Consider the following 21488-nt stretch of genomic DNA (forward strand, 5'->3'; position numbering starts at 1 on the left):
AATTGTTTTTGTCTCTGTTTCCAGGCACAAGGTTTTCAAACAGCGTTGTGCTGCTGGTTCCAGCCGTCCCCCAACGATAAATCAGCCAGGATTCAGTGTGGGAACATCGTCATCTTCGTCGTTGCCACCTCCTGCCTCTTCAAAGCACAAAACAACAGAAAGACAGGAAAAAGGAGATAAACTGCAAAAAAGGCCTATGATGCCATTTCACCATCGGCCCTCTGTGACTGAAGAGCTGTGCATGGAGCAGGACACGTCAGGGCAGAAACTGGGATTAGCAGGAATGGATCCCTCTTTAGAAGTCCCTAATTCCAGAAAATACGAGAAGCCGCTATCTATACCTGCTAGAAATCCAAGCAAGCAAATTAATATGAATCCTATGGATTCACCCCATTCCCCTACTTCCCCTCTGCCTCCCACACTTAGTCCCCAGCCAAGAGGTCAGGAAGCAGAGAACCTGGACCCTCCTTCCGTACCTGTAAACCCAGCACTCTACGGCAGTGGGCTGGAGCTCCAGCCGTTGCCCAGCTTAGAAGATAGGACAGTTCTTGTTGGACCGAGGTTACCTCTGATGGCAGAGGTCAGTGAGACAGCATTATATTGTGGGTTAATTCAGAACAATGAGTCACTAGATATGTGGAGGACCTATAGCGTCCCCCCGAGTGATGATCCAGAATTCAGGCCACCGGATCTTCCATGTGAGAGGTATGATTCCAAGATGGAAGTTAACTCGGACAGCACTGCACTGAAAAGGTAAGAGTGAAAATTGATCTGAATGCTGGTTTTATTGTATTAAACAACGATGAAACTCTGCTTTCGGTTGTAAGCATGCAATTCACTTTTGATACCAAAAGCATAGGGACAAGGAGGGTGTAGAAGGTGGGACCTCTCCCTGGTAATTTTGTGTGACAGGGATATTTGGTAGGAAAATAACCAATGAAAAGAGATTTTTAATAGCAGTTTTCTCATCTAATTTCTTTGCGGCCAAATAAAAATTCTGCAACAGGTAGAAGGCTTCACTGTAGCATCATAGGCAACGTGTGCTGGAGTCAACATTGAATACTCAAGTAGAATTGTGCTGCTGTAATACGCGTTGTTTTTTCATATCTAGCCTTCTGTTGGACATTGGAACAACTGATGAATCTTTTTTGTAACCTATATCAAAATAATTGAGCAATTGGAAGCAATTTAATAAGCTTATAAAAACAAAATCTGTGCTCAGTTCTGCAACTTTACAGCAACATACGTGTTTGGTTTCAGCTAGTGAGGCGCTGTTTATGGCACTGGAGAGGCACTTCAGTGCGGTTTCTCCAATTGTGTGGTTTTAAAATTGCACTGTACCCCACGCTTTCTAGAAGTAATAGCTGATTCTTTATTATGGAATGAGCCTGCTTTTTTGTAATGGCATCAGTACTGTGAAGCCAAGATAGGTCCTTTACTGTTTGGTTCAGCCTCTGTGGTGTTGAAACTGCAAACACTGTCAGACTCTGCCTTGTCTACAAAGAAATTAGTAAATGTGATCTCTTAGAAATGCTGCAGCTTCTAATAGTGTCTCCTTCAGTATGGAATGTGAGCTACCTAATGTTACAGAATTTTCAGCTTGTGTTTCCTTTTATGCAAAGATATTTCATATCAACTGTAGCCTGAGTGTCTGAATTAATTACATGCAGGCTTAAAAATGAGTTTTGCATTCTGACAATGCGTGGAAGAAATGCAGCAAAGAGTAGTTAATGAAAATGACTAAGCTAGAATTAATTAAAGAACACTTTTTTAGTTATGACAACATTGATTTTGATAATTACTGATAATTACTTTGATAAAAACTTGCTAGGCTGAAAAGGTTATATGTATGTACTTCAAAGAATATTGATTTAGTAACAAGTTTCACTCTTTTCTCATTGTCCAAGTATAAGTTCTTATTACAGTGGAGTGTTTGATACTAAATGTAGGCAAATGCATCCTTTATTAGAGAAAACATGTATTCCTGCTATATCAAAAAGGATGGGGCGAGACATGGGCTGTATTTGTGTGTGACAGCTACAGATCTTAAGAACTGTTGTTTTTCTCTGCTGCAAAAGGTATGCTTGGTTTGTTTCATGGTGACTTTGTTTGCTTGTTTATTTTTACTTCCAGGCTCTTAGCACAACCTAATAAACGGTTTAAAATTTTGGAAGAACAGAAACCAGTGCAGACACTGAACTATCTTGATCCCTTGCCTCTAATACAACAACCAGGAGAAGGCTTGGGAGATGCTAGTGACCCTTACACTTTTGAAGATGGTGACATAAAGTACAGCTTCACTGGCAATAAAAAATGCAAACTCGGGGCAGAAAAAGATCCTTTGAAAAAGAACAAGGTAACATAAATCCAGAGTTTTTGTCATTAGTGTTCTCTCTGGGGTGATAGTACTGTGGTGCACTATTTGCTCTACAGCTCTCAGAAAGACACAAACCTGTTACACTGGGCATGCTCAGAGGGATTCTTTCTTGCTCAGGCACACAGGAAAAAGGTTCGTTTCAGTGTGGTATTTTGGAACCAGCATTTGCTGACATCCCTCCGACCCCATGTCTAGATGAAAACACTGCTGTTGCAAGGAACGCCTACTCTTTATGTATATTCGACTTGACCACAGCATGTTCCAGATTTAAGCCAAGAAGTAAAATAATTCAAGCCTTATATTCGCTTGTAGAGACAAAAGGATTTGCTGGACATTTTTCTTACTTTCTTGAGCTTGACATATCACCTCACTGCAATGAAATTTGCACTTAAAATTCTATATGTGTTTTCTAAAGAAATCAAGTTGGCTAACTTTCTGTACTGCCTATCAGAGTTATCTGATGTGTGCGGAATCCTTCGTAAATCATATACTATGGTACTTCATGTTTTTCCTGATACTAAGATAGGTGTCAGACAACTGTGTTCTTTTTCCTTCTTAAAATGTTTTGTACTTCTCAAAACATTGAATCAAGAGCCCCGAGTTTAGCTTGACATAGGAAAGCCAATAATACAGCAGTCATTCTTATTCAGATTGAATTCATATCCATTAAAATTCTTGGATTTTTTGTATAGTCAGAAGATGGAAGTGGAACCAAGGAAATCCCCACAACAGGTCATTCTACACCAGTTCCTGATGGAAAAGATGCCATGTCTATTTTCAGTTCTGCACCTAAGACTGGTGAGTAAAATCTCTTTAATTCATTCTGCAAATCAAAAATACTCAAGGCTACACAAAAAATCCCAAAGAAAAAAAAAAGGATACTGAACACAGTACCATAACATGAAAGTTAGAGACAGCTTCTGATATGGAGCTTGATTCTGCTTGTCCTTCTTATGACAACATAAATACTTTTTTAAATATTGAAGTTTAACAGTAGCTGCCTTTGTTCTTTCCAAATCACCATTGCTTAAAATTTGACTGCCAAGCTATTTCTAGTCTACATCATAGAAAAGGGAACTCAGTGATTCTTGCTGCTTCCCTGTTTAGAATGAGAAGTAAAACTGAAAACAAACAAACAAAAAAAAAAGGCAATTTTGTGGTTTTTAAGTTTGCTACTATTTTTCATCTATTTTTTCCATTCTTTTTTATAGATACCCGGCAAGACAATGCTGCAAGCCGAGTAGGCTCTAGTAGCCTTACACAGGTGACAGATCTGGCACCGTCACTTCATGATCTAGATAATATCTTTGATAATTCAGATGAAGACGAGCTTGGTGTAAGTCTTTAATTGAGTGTTCTGTGAATTTAAACCCTGTCAAATGGAAAAAAAATCGGAAGAAAGATGCTGTAATTGTAGTGGGGAGCAGTTATCTCTTAATAGAGAGGAGGGACAGTTTTCAGGGCAGGCTTGTTTTTTAACTAGGAATAATTGAAAGCAAACAGACGTATCCTTTAAGGAGATCTGCAAAAGAGAAATCATCACTGTGTACAGTTCGGGAATATTAGAAGACGAGTTAGGTAATGTCAAAGCTTGTGTCATCTGACATTTTTTTGGTCATGAAGAGAACCTGTATACTGTGAGGAAAATCAGCTAACTTGCTGTCACAGTCATCGCAGAGACAGGCTGTAAGAGTAATTCCTTAGGAAAAGCAATGCAGTTGCCTTTTGAGTGCATTAGATCTAGTTGAGTGTCTTTAGATTTTTGTCAGTAGTTCGTGTTTCTGAGAGCTGTGGGAAGGATTTTAGTTTCATTGACTGATGATTTGTTCTTTAACCATGTTTGAGAAGCTGCACAAAGGAAAAATAAATCCAAATTCATTTAAGTGATTCTTGGAAGCATGTTTCTTTGTATGTCTATGAGCAGTTTATTCTGTGCAAAGACGACAAATTAGGAAGTAGACAAGGAAAAGCTGATCTACATTGATAACCTGGAAATAAACAAACAAACAAAACCAACCACAAGACTCATGGAAACTTGAATAATTACTTTTTTTGAGCTTAATAGCCATGTTGTTACAAAAGGTGATCCTAAACTGACTGATGATAGATAATACGGCTTAAAACTGTAATTTCTGGTTCTTGGTAGTACTTTTCAAGTACACCACTTTATTTCTATATTTCCCATTTCTCCCTGTTCTGTGGTTTCACACAAACTGCACTTAAGATGTCACTGTTAATATACCAATCTACTAGAGAAATATTTTGTCAAAAAAATAATGTTTTTCTGTGAAGTTGGCTTGGGTGAACCTCATGTTCTTCCTGCCTTAAAACTTGTGATGTGTTCGGCTGTACCCTGTAGTCTCTGTTGATGGCATTCTTACTCTTAGTGACACGTCCTCAGTATTACCTCAGTTCTTCATATTACTTTAGAATAATCCAAACATGGAAGAAAGAGTAGTCACATGAATTTCAAGCTCAGTGTTTGTGATAATGATTTGTGTATATACAGATACATTTGTGTGTTTCTATGTGTCTGTGCATGTGTATACCCACATAAATATTTCAAAGACTTGTTTTGGATTTAATATTGAAATAGGGGGGAAAAGAAATCCAAATTCCTTAGTGGGGCAGGATGAGGATGAGAGAGCAGAAAAGTACCGTTTTGTTTCTTCTGTTTTTGTGAAATCTCATTCAGAGAGTTTTAAGAATTTTTAATAGCTTTTTAAAATATTTTAATTTTAATATTTCATATGTTTTTAATATGGTATATAATTATTCTGCTTGTAGGCTGTATCACCAGCTCTTCGGTCATCAAAAATGCCTGCAGTAGGGTCTGAGGAACGCCCTGTAGGGAAGGATGGTAGAACAGCAGTACCTTACCCACCAAGTAAGTAGCAACAACTGATCACCGCTTTGTTGACAGTCAGAATCTCCTTATAGTGACCACACTCCCTCTTTTGTAGGAGGTTTGTAATGTCACTTTTTCAGAACTGTGAGCTAGTGCGCTTATTTTGTGCTGTAATTGCCGGATGCCAGTATTAAAAGAGGATAAGTGTATTTTAATGAAAACAGCGGATGGTAATACAGACATACATTTTTAATGTGCCTACAGAGATTTAAGAAGCTCTGCTTCTGACACTGTTGTCTTGGAATAGAAGCACAGAAGGGAGTTGTTAAAAATGTTCATTTGGAAGCTAGCCCTGTATCCTCAGTTCGGTGTTTAAACTCATTTAGTCACTTACACCGTTACCATATGCATTTTTAAGTACAAATCTTTTGTTACATGTCTGTTCAGGATTTAAAGCTGTGACTTACCAATTGGCCGTTACGGTGCAACCTGTCAATAGAAAACTGTATTCAACATGTGATGAATTCAGACTAAAATCGCTTTCAGGATTTAATCTAGGTGTGGAAGAATCTAGAATACAACAGAATAGAACTACTAGCTTCTAATTTCAGACACGTCGTAAACCTCTTACAAATGCTCATGGTAGAAGTGATGCTTGTGCAGGCACTACACGTGTAATACAAAGGGGTATAGAAGTGTAGGAAATTTAGAAATAGTACACTGAAAATGTGTTAAGCAAATTAAAACAATAGAGCTTTTTTTGTAAGGACTGTGCCAGCAAATATTGGGAATGATAACTTTTACTTTCTGAGATGTATAGGTTTTCTTGCATTATTTATGTAGGTGGTATTTCTCCTGAGAGTTGTGTGTATGTATTTGTGTTCGCATGTGTATGAGGAGGAAGGTGAGAATTTTTTATGTGATACTAACTGATCAGGTTATGAATTACAAATTACTTTGTGGTGAGAAGGAAGAATACTTGATTTTTGTAGCTGCTATAAGCAGAAATCAAATCTCTCTGCAAATCATTCTTTAATGCCTTCTCATTAACTTTAGCTGGTAATGAGGACAAATTGAGGGGAAAAAATACAGTGTGAAGGAGATGAGTCAGAGTTTTATGGACCCATAAAAGCTGGGCTGATTTACTCAAATGTAGAAGTCTGAAGTATACAGAGATTGGATTTTGACAGGTTTAGTTGATCCATAGCTTTTTTAAATATGCAAAGCTTTTTCAAGCATAACACATATGAAAATGAATAATGATAGCCTGTTGCTATAGGGTTGGGGGATTTTTTGTAATTAAACTTTTTTTTATGACTCTGCATTGCAGAATTTTGCTAACTGGGGCTTGAATGTGAGCAAGCTATATAGTATAGAGCTGTATGAAATAAGATAGACTTCACTTCTGTTGTGTAGCCATCTCCCCTTGACACCAGCTGTTGAGGCATAACAGTATATGCAGGGAACTGAAATGCCTTATACATCATAGTAAAGTCCTACAGACCATGTTGCATTTTAACCTTCTTTCCTGTCCTCTTTCTCTACTTTCTCAAGCACTCATCTCTTTGAAAAACAGAGGCAGTACTTAATCCCAGTGGCATCCTGAAGATTATGCTTCATACTAGCATTGCCAGTTATTTACTTTGCTACTTCAGGTTGTGCAAGACTTGGGTTCAGCTTTGACTGTCGTAATCACCAGAACTCCATTTTGGGAGGACTTCACTTGTTCAAATTGATTAATTTTGTATTAAGAATTATATAGGAGACAGAAGGTCTGTGCACAAAAAAAGAACAAAATTCATGTTTTGGCTCTGTTAAGGTAGAGGGGAGACAGAACTTGAGGTCGCAGCATCCTACAAAAACATACTGTTTGCTCTTTGTGTGTATGTACTCATAAACTATATATAATTTTAATTGCATCACTTATTTCCTTCCTCTCCAATTAGTTTTTGAGACTTGTACTGTTTCACCAGTTTTGATTTCCACAACTCATTGTTTTCCAAGTCAGAAATTGATCTATATTTATCAATACATTTTCCATAATCCTTAGACTGCATACAAGTATGTCCTTGTGTCCTATCAGCTACGGCTCGATGGTATGTATAGGTATGGAAAAGGAATTGGGCATTTAGTCTGTCAAAAACAGAACATCAGAATAGACACCTGCGGGAATTTATTCTGCTCTAATTTGAGTGTTTTAACAATGAATTCACCAGAGTGATTGTTATGTTCAGAGAATAACTGTCCTAATTCAAATAAGGAAAAGGTAGCACGTGTTCTGAATTTTAAGCAAAATAAATATGGAAGCTGGTAGCTGGAGGGAGAAAGAATGTAGCTGGCAGAACATACAGAATTTTGTTCTGACTTCTGTTTGTACAGACTACAATGCATTTTATTAAGCATTTCTGTTTTGTGTTTTTGTTGTTGTTGTTGTTTTTAATTAAAAATATATGATGGAGGATTACAGTGTGTTAATATAGCAAGAGGAAATTTAGGGATTTTCCTGGCTTAATGTCTTGGGATGCAAAATCATAATTTTGCAGCTTTCTCTGAGAACTGACGCTTTTGGATGTCTGGCAGGCTGATTCCTAAGCAAAATCACCCGTGTTTGTGTTAGCGACAGTAGCCTGTCTTTTTGTCAGGAGTTTTGTTGCTATGGACCAAATGAGGCTGCAATGACTGCATGTCAGTGGAAAAATGGAGCTAAGTGCACGCTAATTCCAAAAGTCTCTGCTTTAGGATTCGGTGTCAGCTCTAAAAAAGGGAAGAAAATATTCTGTATCTCCTTAGTAACAGCTGCTGGGGTGAACTTTCCATTAGTGTCAATTAATCTCTTCTATTAAGATTTTTTTGGTTAAAATTTGTATATTTAAAGTTGTGTATCTACCAGTTTGCTGTTTCTGCTGAACAGTAAGTTTGGAAAGTGTCCCTAGGAGTTTTTGAAATGCATCACTTGGAATTAACTTCTAGTCTAGAGTCTGGCATCCGACCTGTAGAAAGTCTGTAGAATCTTTACGAGGTTTTAGCTGACAAAATAAGAGCTCGTACTAAGTTGTCTCCTTTATTTTATTGGACTTCCGTGAGAATTTGTACTTGAATGACTAACGGTGCATTATTTCATCATATTTAGCTGTGGCAGATCTCCAAAGGATGTTTCCAACACCACCTTCTTTAGAACAACACCCTGCCTTCTCCCCGGTAATGAGTTATAAAGATGGAATAAGTTCAGAGACTGTGACCACCTTGGGAATGATGGAAAGTCCCATGGTCAACATGGTTCCAACACAGCTTGCTGAGTTCAAAATGGAGGTGGAAGATGGATTAGGTAGCCCTAAACCTGAAGAAATTAAGGTAACAAGCTGCACGTTTGGTGTTCTCATCATTTCACCTGTGTATGTTTTGATTTTTACAAACAAGTTACTTGTAGCGTGCCTGGCAGACTACTTTAACAAATGTGAATGAGATCCATATAAAGTTTGTATTGGTCTTTAGTTGGAAAAAGAACTTCTCTAGTAAAAAACCTTTTAATTGTTTCTCTGATTTTAACTGTAGGCATTTTTCTTCTCATATGATAGGTATAATTTTATGTTTGTAATGTTTTTGGGTGCTATTAGGAAACAAAGAGTATTGTATGTGAAATGAGCCCTCTGCCTAACAGAAAGAATGAACGTATTTGAAAAACGTGGTACTTGTGACTATGTGGCTTTTAAATGATTTATTTCTTCAGATAATTTTTCTGTAGCACCTTTTATGTATAGCCACTCCTTGCTGCCAGTCTCTGGGGATGCAGCTAGGATAAAATCATGCATGTAGAAAGGCTGCCTTTTTCTCTCTGAAATGTTGCCTTTTTTGGTTAGGGTTGAAAATCACTGAGAAAGCCCAGGGGTTGAACTTGCTCTGTTTCTTCTTCAGCTGATGTTACTTCACAAGTTTTAAGGCCAGATGGGACCATTCTTATCTGACTTTCTGTATAACACAGGTCAGGTAATGTCACATAGTTACTCCTCTATTGAGTCCTATAGTATATCTGAGTAACGAAGTATTTTTAAATGGGGACTCTGCTACTGGGTACTAGTACTCACCTCCCCTGCTTTACATATCCAGATGTATCCATTTTTCCATAGCATCACATAAAAAGACTTAACATAAGCACCCAGTCTACATTGATCTGTATTTCATTGTTCCATCTTTAGCCCAGGTTAACAGGTAGGTTACAGTCATTCTGCCTGATTGTGTACATGCTGCATTATTTAACTTGTTTGGCCAATTTTTGTCACTTTTGTCGGAAGTTATCTTTATCATATTTCCATGTGTATAGCTTGAGGGATTTTTTTTTTATTTTAAAAATGCACATTTCCTTTTTCTGCAGCAGTGCGAACTTGTTTGTACAAAGGTAATAAGTAAACAGATATACACAAGAACTCCGTCTTCCTGCTATTCCCTAACCTTTGATTTTATAGCCCAAGTCCTCTCCTTCTGGCCCACCCTTTCCTTAATATGCCACAGCCTGTTCCTTCTATTTCAGCAGCCATTTCTTTCCCCAACACTATCTACCTCCCTTTCATTTTGTGCTCCTAGGAATTAGCTGAGGGCTTATTTGTAATTATCCACACTGCTGAGTGAGCTATGCACATAAAGAATTTGTAGTTGCATGGACAAGAAGTGGCTATAACTCAATATGGGAATACTGATATATAATCTTGCCTGAGTGTAAATGATTTAGTCAGCTATGAATGAGTAAATTTTCCTGCTAGGCAGTATTGGTGTAACTTAAGGCAGACTGAAAATAAAGTACAGGCGAGCCATGGGGGGACTTTCTCTGAAAGAGTGTTCAGGTACCTCCATGGGAGGAGATTGGACAGATGGTTGCATTCAAAGATCACAGCTCCATGTACTGATAAATTGTGTCTAGTCAGATCCAGGAGTTACCAGCTAACAGACAATGCTGTTGAGAAAGAGAAACTTTGCAGAAGTGTAAGGAAGTTAGTTAGCAGTGGCCCCCTTCTGACAAGTTAACCACCTGGAAAATCAGGCACTTAGCAAGTCTACTGTGTTATTGCAAAACTATTCTTCCTTCTCTCCTAGCTTGGTAACTTGAAGGCATGATGAGAAAAGGCATCTTCTTAAAGGCTTTACTGATGTACAATTGTCCACTCTCTTTGCATAGTTTGTGCGTCTATCAATTCGGATATCATTATAGAAGCTTGAAATACATTTTTAACAAGGTTTGTAAGGCCTTGCCTTGCCACGGACCTTGCTTTGTTTAATTCTTCTGTTTGCAAAGTAAACTATTTGCTAACAGTAGGATAATTCGGCCTTGGTAAGAAAATCTTTACTGTGATTTGATGAGCTGAAAATTTGTGAGTGGGAACAGAGTTTAGCATGTCATTGATACTGAAGGTACTTGAATCTCCCTTGCAACAGTTTTAGGAGTATTAAAATATACATTTTAATTTGCTGCCTGATAACATTTCCAACAAGCACAGTTTACTCTGCTTTTAAGTGTGTCACACCTGCTCATATACACCAGTGGGGGAAACAAGCACCTAAACCCATTGCTGATCATTTTGAGAACATGTAAGTAGATTTCTTGTGCTGAATTTTCAGCAGCTGAAGATAGTAATTCACGCATTTCTCATCTCTCAATGCTGTACAAGATGTGAGGGAAAAAAACTGAAAGATCTATTAAGATATTAAATACTGAAATTCTAAGAAAGATTGCTGTTAGTGTTTTAATAATTATTTTTACTTTGCAGTAATGCCTCAAAAGAATGAGTTCTTTTCTTCTGAAACACAGAATAGTTTTAGAAACTTGGCTGAAGTTCTTGTAATCATTATCTGCAACCAACCATGACAGCCATTGGAAGTCCAGTTTGACTGGATTTAATTTATATTCAATATTATGTTTATTGTATTGGCTATATTATAATAAATGATTTTATAATAATATATTATTTATATTTAATACTAGGAGTGGTGCTAGTGTAAAGTGTCCACTGTTATTATTTGGATTATATTCATCCCCAATGTGGGGGTTATTCAAAGAGGCTGATTTAAAGGCACCTAAGTTTTCCTCACAGTGTGACTCAATCTCTGCATTATCAGTACAGAAGTCTTGTGAACATGAACCTTTTAAGTGCCTAAATTAGGTGCTTTAAGTCAGAGTATGAATATTTCACAGTATACCATTTGCTTTTCAGACAGACTTAATGAGTGTAGCCTAATTGTCAATCTACTGCCGCTAGTTAAAGCTGTATGGTATCTTAGTGTACCAAGGAGCCTCAGCTGAGTTTCCTTGAAGGATCTGCTCTTGAATGTTTTGTAGAATGAATAAATACCCTTAATTATGGGGAAAAAAATGAGGTTATAGAGGGTTCAAACAGTACAACAGGTTTTAATTAAATATGTAAACATAAAAATCCATCTTACCACAGTGTTGTAAATAATGTCACTTGGATGTTACAGGATTTTTCGTACGTGCACAAAGTTCCATCATTTCAACCTTTTGTGGGCTCCTCCATGTTTGCTCCACTGAAGATACTGCCAAGTCAGTGCCTCCTACCTCTGAAGATACCAGATGCCTGCATTTTCAGGCCTTCTTGGGCTGTTCCTCCTAAAATTGAACAACTTCCTTTGCCACCTGCAGCCCCTTTCATTAGAGATGGCTACAAGTAAGTACAGTCTTACAGGAAATTACAGAGTTTGTCATGCCCACACTTCAAAGGGCTAGTTAATTAAAATTCTTGCATATATTAAAGGGTATTTAGCTAAGCACCAGAACAATAAAATAGCCTGCAAATGTGTTTTAAACCTTTTAAATCTGTCATTGCCTCAGATCAGAGAAGTTCTGATTGTAGGAACGTTTGAATTAAAAACAGTTTTTGGAAAATGTAGTACATTGTTTCCACTGCACTCTTAGTGCTTTTAAAAGAACAGGAACAAATGGTACTTGAATTAATTGCAATTTCTGATACAGGAATATATTGTAATTCAACGTAAAAACAGAAGCGCTAGGGAATAAAATGAATGCACTTAGCCTCTCAGGTCTCTGTCCTCCCATTTCAGCACTGAGTTCTCTGGTCTACAGCTAGGCTCCGCTCTTATTTGTACCTGTATATTCAGTTTGAGCTACAGTCAGTCGATGAGAGCTGGTCCCGATACCAGTTTGCCTTCTGCAGGCTCCTAAAATTTTGAGTAAGCCTGTGACAGCTCTCTGTGAGTCTGTGAACCCAGTGTTAGCTCTTCTGAGTTCCCGTGGTTTCGTCTGAATGGGTCACGTACTAAGCTACTGGGATAGATGCTGATTGGATGTGTGCTGTCGTCTTCTTTCTAAATATTGAAAGAAAAGATGCCACACCTCTTTCCAGTATCAGTGCTGTGACCTATAAGCCATCTCTGTTAGTAAACTTTAAAGATAGCCTTCCTTACTCAGTTCTCAGAAATTAGCAATGTTTATGGAAGAAGTTCTTTGCTGGACATCTTCAAAGCTATCAAGAATTTCCACCATAAAGTTCATAAATCCTCTTAAAAAGCATACTGTAGTACAAAAGTCTTCTTTCTGCACTGCACTAGCTTCTAGAGGAAGTAGCCTGTATCTTTAAATCAGTCTATAACTCCTTTAAATCAGTCCCTTTCCAGCTCCAAAGGATCCTTCAGTGTTCTCAAAAGAATTGCAAAAAAGAAATTGTAAAGCATTGATAGTGCCTAGGGAGCAATCTAATTCTCAGTTTTTTTCATAATAGTAACTGATTCACCAGGCCTGGGCTGCTTATTAATTTCAAGTATTTGTTGGGGGAAAAAAAAATCTTTCATTTTCAATATAATCCAATTAGAGTGAAGATTATTAGCGCAGGCTTCCGACAGAGCAGTGATTGCCAATCAAGGTTTCTAGGTCACCTTTTTTTGTTAGTCTGAGGCATTCAGTGTGCTTCAGGTTCAGAATTCCTTCAAACCTTTGTTCGTTTTTTTCCTCTTGCTTTGAGTTGGACACACATGAGTTCAAGGTAATAAAATGATCCTAAGAAATAAGGTCTTCACTGTTTCCCTTTTCAAGCTGCTAATAATATGTAAGCATTAAAATAGTACTCATTTTATATAACACGCAAAATACACAGTAAAAACAGACAGGGAAAAAAAAATCCATTCCTTTATCAAGAGACATATTGAGCTCTTACGCTTTTTCCTTGCCCTAATGTGTAATGAAGACATTTCAAGAAAAATGAGCAACTTATTAGCAACTTGGAAAGAGTGAAGTAAAGATTTTTTATTCTGGTTGGCTCCCTATTACCTGTTTCTTGATAAAATGAGTCATTCCAGAGGGAAGATGGATGGCACGGGATTATACAAAATCTGGTTTGGTCACTTGAGTTTGGCAGCAAATGATAAAAAGAGAGTAATAAAAATCACTGAGGACAAGAGGTAACCCAAAAATACGATTCTTAGCTTTAGTGGATTAAAAGTTTGTTAGGGTACCTGTCGTTTTGTGCTGCAGATGATGTAATGCTAAATGAATGAGTATTTTTGAATTTATAATATCTAAAATGCTATTGTCAGTAGCAGACCACCATTTGGCAATACCTTATATAAATGCCACATGCTGCATTTACTTCTGAAAGATACTTAAAGAGATAATTTCTAAAATAAAGGAACATTTCTATGACTCTGAAATATTTTAATTTTCCACTGATGTATAGTATAATTCTTAACAGGTAATTGTGTTTAAAACAAAATGTAATTTTCCTTCTCTTTTTCATAAAAGAGTTACAAATACCCTAAAAACTTAATTTACCTAGAGTCTTTTAAAGAGACTTTTTCACAATTTGAATTTTATCCCATAGAAATAATCTTCAGGAGGGTTAAGTGCCTGAAAGGATTCCTTTTAATCATACTGATAAGAAACTACTATGTTCATGATGAGAATTAAAATTTTAGTTGAAAGAGACGTAAGTAAAAGGTTCTGAGCAGCATGTCTGAACGTGTTCCTTCTTTACTGCAGTTACAATGAATCCTTTCAGCTTTTACCATCTCCCTCTACTTAAAAAGAGTTCTGATGAACTCAGTCTTAACAACCAACCAGTTTGTTGCATTTGTCTCTGTTTTTCTCACACTCCTTGTAGCAATGTGCCTAGTGTTGGGAGTTTGGCTGACCAAGACTATCTTCAGATGAACACTCCTCAGATGAATACACCAGTGACGCTGAATAGTACTGCTCCGGCCAGCAACAGTGGAGCAGGAGTTCTGCCATCACCAGCAACTCCCCGCTTCTCTGTCCCTACCCCACGCACTCCCAGGACCCCAAGGACTCCTAGAGGTGGGGGTACTGCAAGCGGTCAAGGATCTGTAAAATACGACAGCACAGATCAAGGTTCACCTGCTTCTACCCCGTCTACGACGCGACCGCTTAATTCTGTGGAGCCAGCCACTGTTCAGCCGATCCCCGAAGCACACAGCCTGTACGTCACCTTGATTCTCTCAGACTCCGTGCTGAACATCTTCAAAGATCGTAACTTTGACAGTTGTTGTATATGCGCCTGTAATATGAATATTAAAGGTGCAGATGTTGGATTGTACATCCCAGATTCATCTAATGAGGATCAGTACCGTTGCACCTGTGGCTTTAGTGCTATTATGAACCGCAAATTAGGTTACAACTCTGGGCTCTTCATTGAGGATGAGTTGGATATTTTTGGCAAGACCTCAGACATCGGCCAAGCCGCAGAAAGACGACTGATGATATGTCAGAGCAACTTGATCTCTCAGATGGGAGAGGGAGCTAGAAGGACCCAGGAACCTCCAATGAGCCTTCTCCTGCTCCTCCAGAATCAGCACACACAGCCTTTCACATCTCTGAGCTGCTTGGATTACATGTCCTCCAATAACCGTCAGACACTCCCGTGTATGAACTGGAGCTATGACAGACTGCAGGCAGACAGCAACGATTCCTGGATAGAATGCTTCAACGCCCTTGAGCAAGGCAGGCAGTATGTCGATAACCCCACTGGTGGAAAAGTGGATGAAGCCCTAGTAAGAAGTGCCACTGTGCATTCTTGGCCTCACAGCAATGGTAGGGATCAGAACAAGTTTTTTTCTTTAAATTTTGTAACCTTTATGACTTTGTTTGAAACTTGGTAATCATGATTTAATTAATCTTTATGCAGGAAATAAATGCATTAAAACATTCTAGAATTAAAGTAAGTTTTTGTAAGCATTATAAGTTACACAGAAAATAACAGTAGTCCAGTTGTCCTTAGCATTTAGATTTAGTGGTCTAAATTTACTCAGAATTTATCTTTTAACAAATCTGAATCACAGATGGAAAGCAGCATCAAGTACTGGGGGGGAGGGCAGAATTATGGCCCTTTTTTGGAGAAGGGTGTAGTCATCAGAAAAGAACTGCACTGTATGAACATGTTACTCAAAATAGAAAAGTGATTTTGTACTCAAATACTATGTGTTTATATGCTGAAGATGAGCTGAGCTGGGCAATGGTAACATTTAAAGGTATGTGAAAAGGACTATGATGACAGCTTTATTTCATTGTTGGTTTCATCAAGTACCACACCAAATTCCATTGAGCTAATTAGAGTTATTCAACTCCTGTTCCTCGCTGAAAATGACGGGTGCTCCTTTGTCTTGCAGTGTTGGACATCAGCATGCTCTCCTCCCAGGATGTGGTGCGCATGCTGCTGTCGCTGCAGCCCTTTCTCCAGGATGCTATCCAGAAAAAGCGAACAGGACGGACCTGGGAGAACATCCAGCACGTGCAGGGACCACTCACCTGGCAGCAGTTCCATAAGATGGCAGGACGAGGAACCTATGGTATGTGTATTGTGTTACATACAGTTAAAATGAAAGTATAGTTTTCTAGAAATGCGTGCTTCCTTCTGGAAATACATCATTACAGTCGGGCTCTTCGGATAACTTTCATGGTCTTAAATGGCCTCTGAAGTACACACTTCAGTACTACAGTGGAGGTTTTACCCTCCCAGATGATGAATGCTTAGAGTGCAGAATTGCTGGGTGAGTATAAAGATGAATCTCTTCTTTGGCTTGCACTTTATATGCATAACGTGAAGAGGGGAAGCTGTTAAAATGGTACCAAGACATAATGGGGAAGAGTGGCTTTGTGAGCCAGCACTCTAAATACAAAAATGCATATACTACCCCACAGAGCTGTGCTGCTTGTGAGCTTTCCCATAGTCTTAATGTTCAGTTCCGTTTCAGTTCAAGCACCTCCTGGTTATAAGCCATACTTCTCAAAAATACACATTACAAAATAGATTTTGTGTCTGCATGACTTACCTTTAAATATGTATTTCTTGCTTGCGGTTTATGTCAGTCTTAGGTGATGTAGTCGTATTTTTTTCCAAGGTTCTGCAGTGTTTTGTTTTCTCTGGCTAGTATTTGATATATTGCTACTTTGTTTCAAGGCTAGGACAATTAGGCTAACAACAGTTCCTGTCTAAAGCTGTTGTGCTTCACAAAAAGTGTTTCTTATCTAAACTTTTATCCATCATTTGTAAATTTAAGTTAGTTAGGACCTGCCAACTGTTACCAGAGAATAAAACCGAAGCTACCCTATAGTAAGCAGCCTTTGATACAGATGCAGTGATTTTTACTGAATGTTGGCTTTTCAGTAAAGTTGTATAATACTCAGCAGAAACTATCAGCATATTTTTATTTGAATATTTTAGCAGCATTCTTCTAATGAGCAGTGGCTGGGAGATAGCACGTTAAACTTGATGGTAATCCTCTCAGCTGTGACAGCAAGTGCGTTGGTACGGAGAAGAGAGTGGCATTTTTTTGAATGAGGATAACTTTGGTTATTATCATGTGCCTTAGAAACCTAAATTTTGGCTAACCATTTTATTCATTAATTGTGCACCCCCATCTGGAGGTAGATGAACCATAGAATGAGATTTTATTTTATTCATGTTACTGCTTTTGGTTGAAGAGGCACTCATGAGATGTGGTTGTGGTTATGGTTATGACAAAGTAAAAGCTCTTCTTCCTAAATCTGTGAGAGTAAGCCTCAGGGAGGGCAATGGATTTATTTACAATACAATGAAACATGTTTTATTGCAGCTTTCTAGGAAAGCTGTAGTGATGCTTCAGTTGGCTGAACTTGTTTCTTGACATTTCTGATATGCAATGTAAATCTGTCTTCTCCTTAATTAAAGGTAGGTTTTTTTTCCATGGAAAAGGCTGTGGAAGGATGTGGTTTATCAGGCATGATACAGTCTCTGTATATGTTCCTGTATTGTGGTAAAACTTCCAGGAAACTCAGCACAGCAAGGGATGGGTGATTTCCAATATTTCTGTCAGACCACCAACCTCCTGTTACATCAGCGAGCCCACTGCAGTTAAACCAGCTATGTTTAACATCATCTTTTCTTTCTCTTTTTCTTCTCTTTAAAGGTTCTGAGGAATCTCCTGAGCCTCTTCCAATCCCAACTTTACTGGTGGGATATGACAAGGACTTCCTGACAATCTCTCCATTCTCCTTGCCATTCTGGGAGAGGCTGTTGCTAGACCCATATGGGGGCCATCGGGATGTTGCCTACATTGTGGTGTGTCCAGAAAATGAGGCCTTGCTCGATGGAGCCAAAACTTTCTTCAGGGACTTGAGTGCTGTATACGAGGTTGGAAAGAGGAACCCCACTGAATTATTTCTTCTTTATGTGTCATTTCTGCTTTACTGCATGTTCATTGAGAGACATCCATGGTTTTTAAAGTAACAGTTGCTTATATAAGGATTTCTTCTGTTTTGAGAACTTCCTACACTTTCAGAGCCAAGAAGGATATCTTGCTGAGCTTATATTGTTAGGATCTTGACTGGTCTGTTTCCTATGAAAGACAAAATTTAATCCTAGAATACGGCCATATGCAGTGCTGGTTAATGTTTCAGTAAAGCCAAAGCAAAGCATTTGGTGTTTTTTTCTTAGCTTGTCTGAATAAGGTCATATGGGGAATAACCACATGAGATGTTCCTCAAACATCACACAGATGAACAAACTATAAGCAGCTATAGCGGATAAACTATACAGGGAATACAATATTAGTATCGATACAGGTGCAACCTAGCACCCAACCAAACCTACAGAGCAATTAAAGAAACTTGCTTACGCTGGAGATAAAACCTTTTTTTCTTTGTTTTTAAACAGTGCTCATTGTGTACTACTGAATGTATAAGAGTACTTTGTGACTTCAGTTTTGCTCTAAGTGCAATTCAATATGTCAGATAAACCTAGCCTTTTGTTTTTCTATTTATTAAGAGGTCACCAGATGTATGGTGGTCACGAAGGGTTTAGGCTGCGTAACTTCTTCAGGTACTTTGCATCTAGTTACAAGCATTTCTTCTTTCCTCACCAGATGTGTAGACTTGGCCAGCACAAACCAATCTGCAAAGTGTTACGTGATGGGATTATGCGGGTGGGAAAGACTGTGGCACAAAAGCTAACGGATGAGCTCGTGAGCGAATGGTTTAACCAGCCGTGGGGCACTGAGGAGTGTGACAATCATTCCAGACTCAAACTTTATGCGCAAGTTTGCCGGCATCACCTAGGTAAGTCTACCAGGGTGCTAGCAAGGCTGTTTTTTTTTTTTGTTTTCTGTAGGTATTTTAGATGTTATTTGCAGCAGGTGGGAGCAGAGGAGTTTCTGTTAAGGTACAGATTAAGATCTGCTTAGAAATAAAGAAAAAAAAGTATGGTAACACTTAATCATTTCTTAATCACTTCCATGTTATATTTGCGTATTTTAGAAAGTTTTGTTGTTCTTTATCAGTCTGGTGGTCATGTTGGAGATTCATCTGGGGAGAGCCACGTTTGTTCCATTACAGAAGGGATCATGAAGCAACCTAACATGCATGGCATACACAGCTTGGATCTTAGCACAAGACCCAGACCCATCCAAAATGTCACTGGAAATACATTTGCTGAGATAGTGCTGGTCAGCAAGGCAGGCAGTGGTCACAGAAAACAAGCCATGTAAATCTCTAATTGAGCTGAAGCATGCAAACTACTTTTTGTTTAAAAATATGTAGGAACTTGTAAGTAGTTTCTTGAAAGGCACTTACTGCCTTTGTTCTGAAAAAGAACTGACTGTTCTTGAGTCTGCATGCTGTGTGGAATGGTCATTTGGTACTGGAGAAAAGCTTAGGAAAGTATATGGAGATGAGAAATAGCTGGGCAGTTCTACAGTCTGCTGAATGCTCACACCATCCTTTGAGGAAAGTCTGATGAAAGATAGGATGTACCTATCTCAAATGATTCTGTTACCACATCCAGTCTGCTTTTAGTTTTAATTTACCATATAACTGTGAGGGAGGAATTATTACAACGCTACTTAACATAAATCCTTAAGGCTTACAGGCAGAAATATGTTGCATATGCACCGCCAATTGAGGAATTCATTTATTGTTATTCATAAATTATTTTTAAATGATCACTGTGGTATCTGTTTTTCTGATGCTCAGGAATAGAAATAACTACATTAAAGTTTGCTGTTATTTAGCTCAGGTAAAAAGGACTGAGATTTTCAGTCTGATTAAGATAACCTGTAACAGACTGCAAAGCCAAGCACTGTATAAAGGTGTTATTCCAACACAATCTAACCAGAGGTAATGATGTGTCGGAACCAACTCTGATTCACAAAGCTCCACAAAGTCAGTCCTGTTTTTGAAGACATCTGATTCATATCGGTTACAACTGAAACCCCGACGAATGAACTCCAAAGTAAATATTTGTAATGGAGATTATATTCACTTAGCATTTGTACAGTCTTAGAATATTCTAAAAGCACAGAAAGTATTGTATGACTTTATGGTTAATCCAGTTCACTTTGATGTGAAAGACTGTCATTAATCTCCTTTCTTTTTTACACGCTATTTCAGCACCTTACTTAGCCACTCTGCAGCTTGACAGCAGCCTATTGCTACCACCGAAGTATCAAACCCCAGCAAGCCAGGCGCAGACAATACCTGGGAACACTGGACCTGCACCCTCGAATTCAACATGTCTTTCAGCTTCTGGGGCAGCACCAACAGGCAGTTCTTTTAACTCCACTCCCAATGGTGGGACTACGAGCCTTCCTGCAGGAAGCAGTTCATCCTCTGGATCCTCTGTGCCACAGCTGTCAGCATCTTCTGCAACACCCAGCGTTAACCAGATGACCACTACCTCTACTCCAGGGTTTAGTGGGAACATTGGTTCAGGGCAAAATGCCAGCGCCGGGGGAAATACAGCAGACCGTTCACAAGGAAGCACAGGTCCTGGAGGAGACACAGAATCTGGTCAAAACATACCACAACAGCAACAAGAAGGGCAGGAAGGGTAAGTCGCTTAAGTGTTCAAATTACTTGGAATACTAAATAAATCCATTGTTCTGCTTTCATACAACTCATAATCTTTAAGCTTTATGTAAATCCTTGAAATGAAAGGACCCTCTGATGTGTGCAGTACTACTGTCCAGGTATAAACGGAATGAGGCCCTTTTTTATTCATTTGTAGTCATTACTGACAAGAGTTGGAAAAAACTGATTTCCCCTTTTCATTATAAGAAACAAAGCTTGATACAACCACATGAACATGGGTGTTGTCATGCTGTTTGAGGTGCCTTAGGGTACCCCACCTGGCCTGCATTTGCAGTACAAGAAAACCACAAGGTGTCTCAGGTTCTGTGCCATATCTGCTAGCTCCATCTCACGTCAGGTACTGCAGTATATCTCATGTGGCACTGAATGCCTCTTACACAGGCAACTCCATCGTGCCAGTATTATTAACAGATACAAAATAAGAGCCATGGATTTTTTTTTTGACTTGTATTACAAGTGTTGCTTTGTGCAGAGATATATTGCAAGGTCAGAAAACAGGATTATATTCCTGTTACTTTAAAATAAATTTTAGCAGCAAAACATTTTTAAAGACCTCATTATATTAATCCATCAAACATTAAAATTAGGAAAATATTTTTTAATATTTTATGTAAGTAACTTCCTGAGCGAACATGTTTTTCATTACTTTTCATTACTTTCATAATAATGCATATTGCTATTAGACATGATGTATGTTATGAAGTTCCTGTATCTTAAGTGAAAAGCCCACATCCTGTACTGGTTCAGGTTATTCTTAAGGCATCTGTTCACTGGATCTATGCAAAATACCTCTTTATCAATTGCACTGTGGTTTCTGACAAAGTGAGTCTGAGCTGCTTTTTATCGCTTGCAGATGTTGAGCCTCCCATTCACTGTTGAGGCATGGAGGA

The 21488-nt window shown here is 38.4% G+C and overlaps 1 protein-coding gene across 5 annotated transcripts in view; it reads left to right on the forward strand.

Moving 5' to 3' along the window:
- The window catches only part of MED13L (mediator complex subunit 13L), a 211577-nt gene that overhangs the window by 167966 nt on the left and 22123 nt on the right, over positions 1-21488 (forward strand). For all 5 annotated transcript variants that reach the window (XM_038187189.2, XM_027470033.3, XM_027470038.3 and 2 more), the window contains 12 exons: positions 25-753; positions 2134-2356; positions 3070-3175; positions 3589-3713; positions 5165-5264; positions 8356-8576; positions 11691-11896; positions 14342-15288; positions 15864-16043; positions 17643-17866; positions 18597-18789; positions 20119-20557. In XM_038187189.2, coding sequence (XP_038043117.1) covers positions 25-753; positions 2134-2356; positions 3070-3175; positions 3589-3713; positions 5165-5264; positions 8356-8576; positions 11691-11896; positions 14342-15288; positions 15864-16043; positions 17643-17866; positions 18597-18789; positions 20119-20557 — 3693 coding nt within the window. The remainder of the gene's footprint in view (positions 1-24; positions 754-2133; positions 2357-3069; positions 3176-3588; positions 3714-5164; positions 5265-8355; positions 8577-11690; positions 11897-14341; positions 15289-15863; positions 16044-17642; positions 17867-18596; positions 18790-20118; positions 20558-21488) is intronic.

This window comes from Anas platyrhynchos, chromosome 16 (assembly GCF_047663525.1).
Source record: "Anas platyrhynchos isolate ZD024472 breed Pekin duck chromosome 16, IASCAAS_PekinDuck_T2T, whole genome shotgun sequence".
Lineage (NCBI taxonomy): Eukaryota > Metazoa > Chordata > Aves > Anseriformes > Anatidae > Anas > Anas platyrhynchos.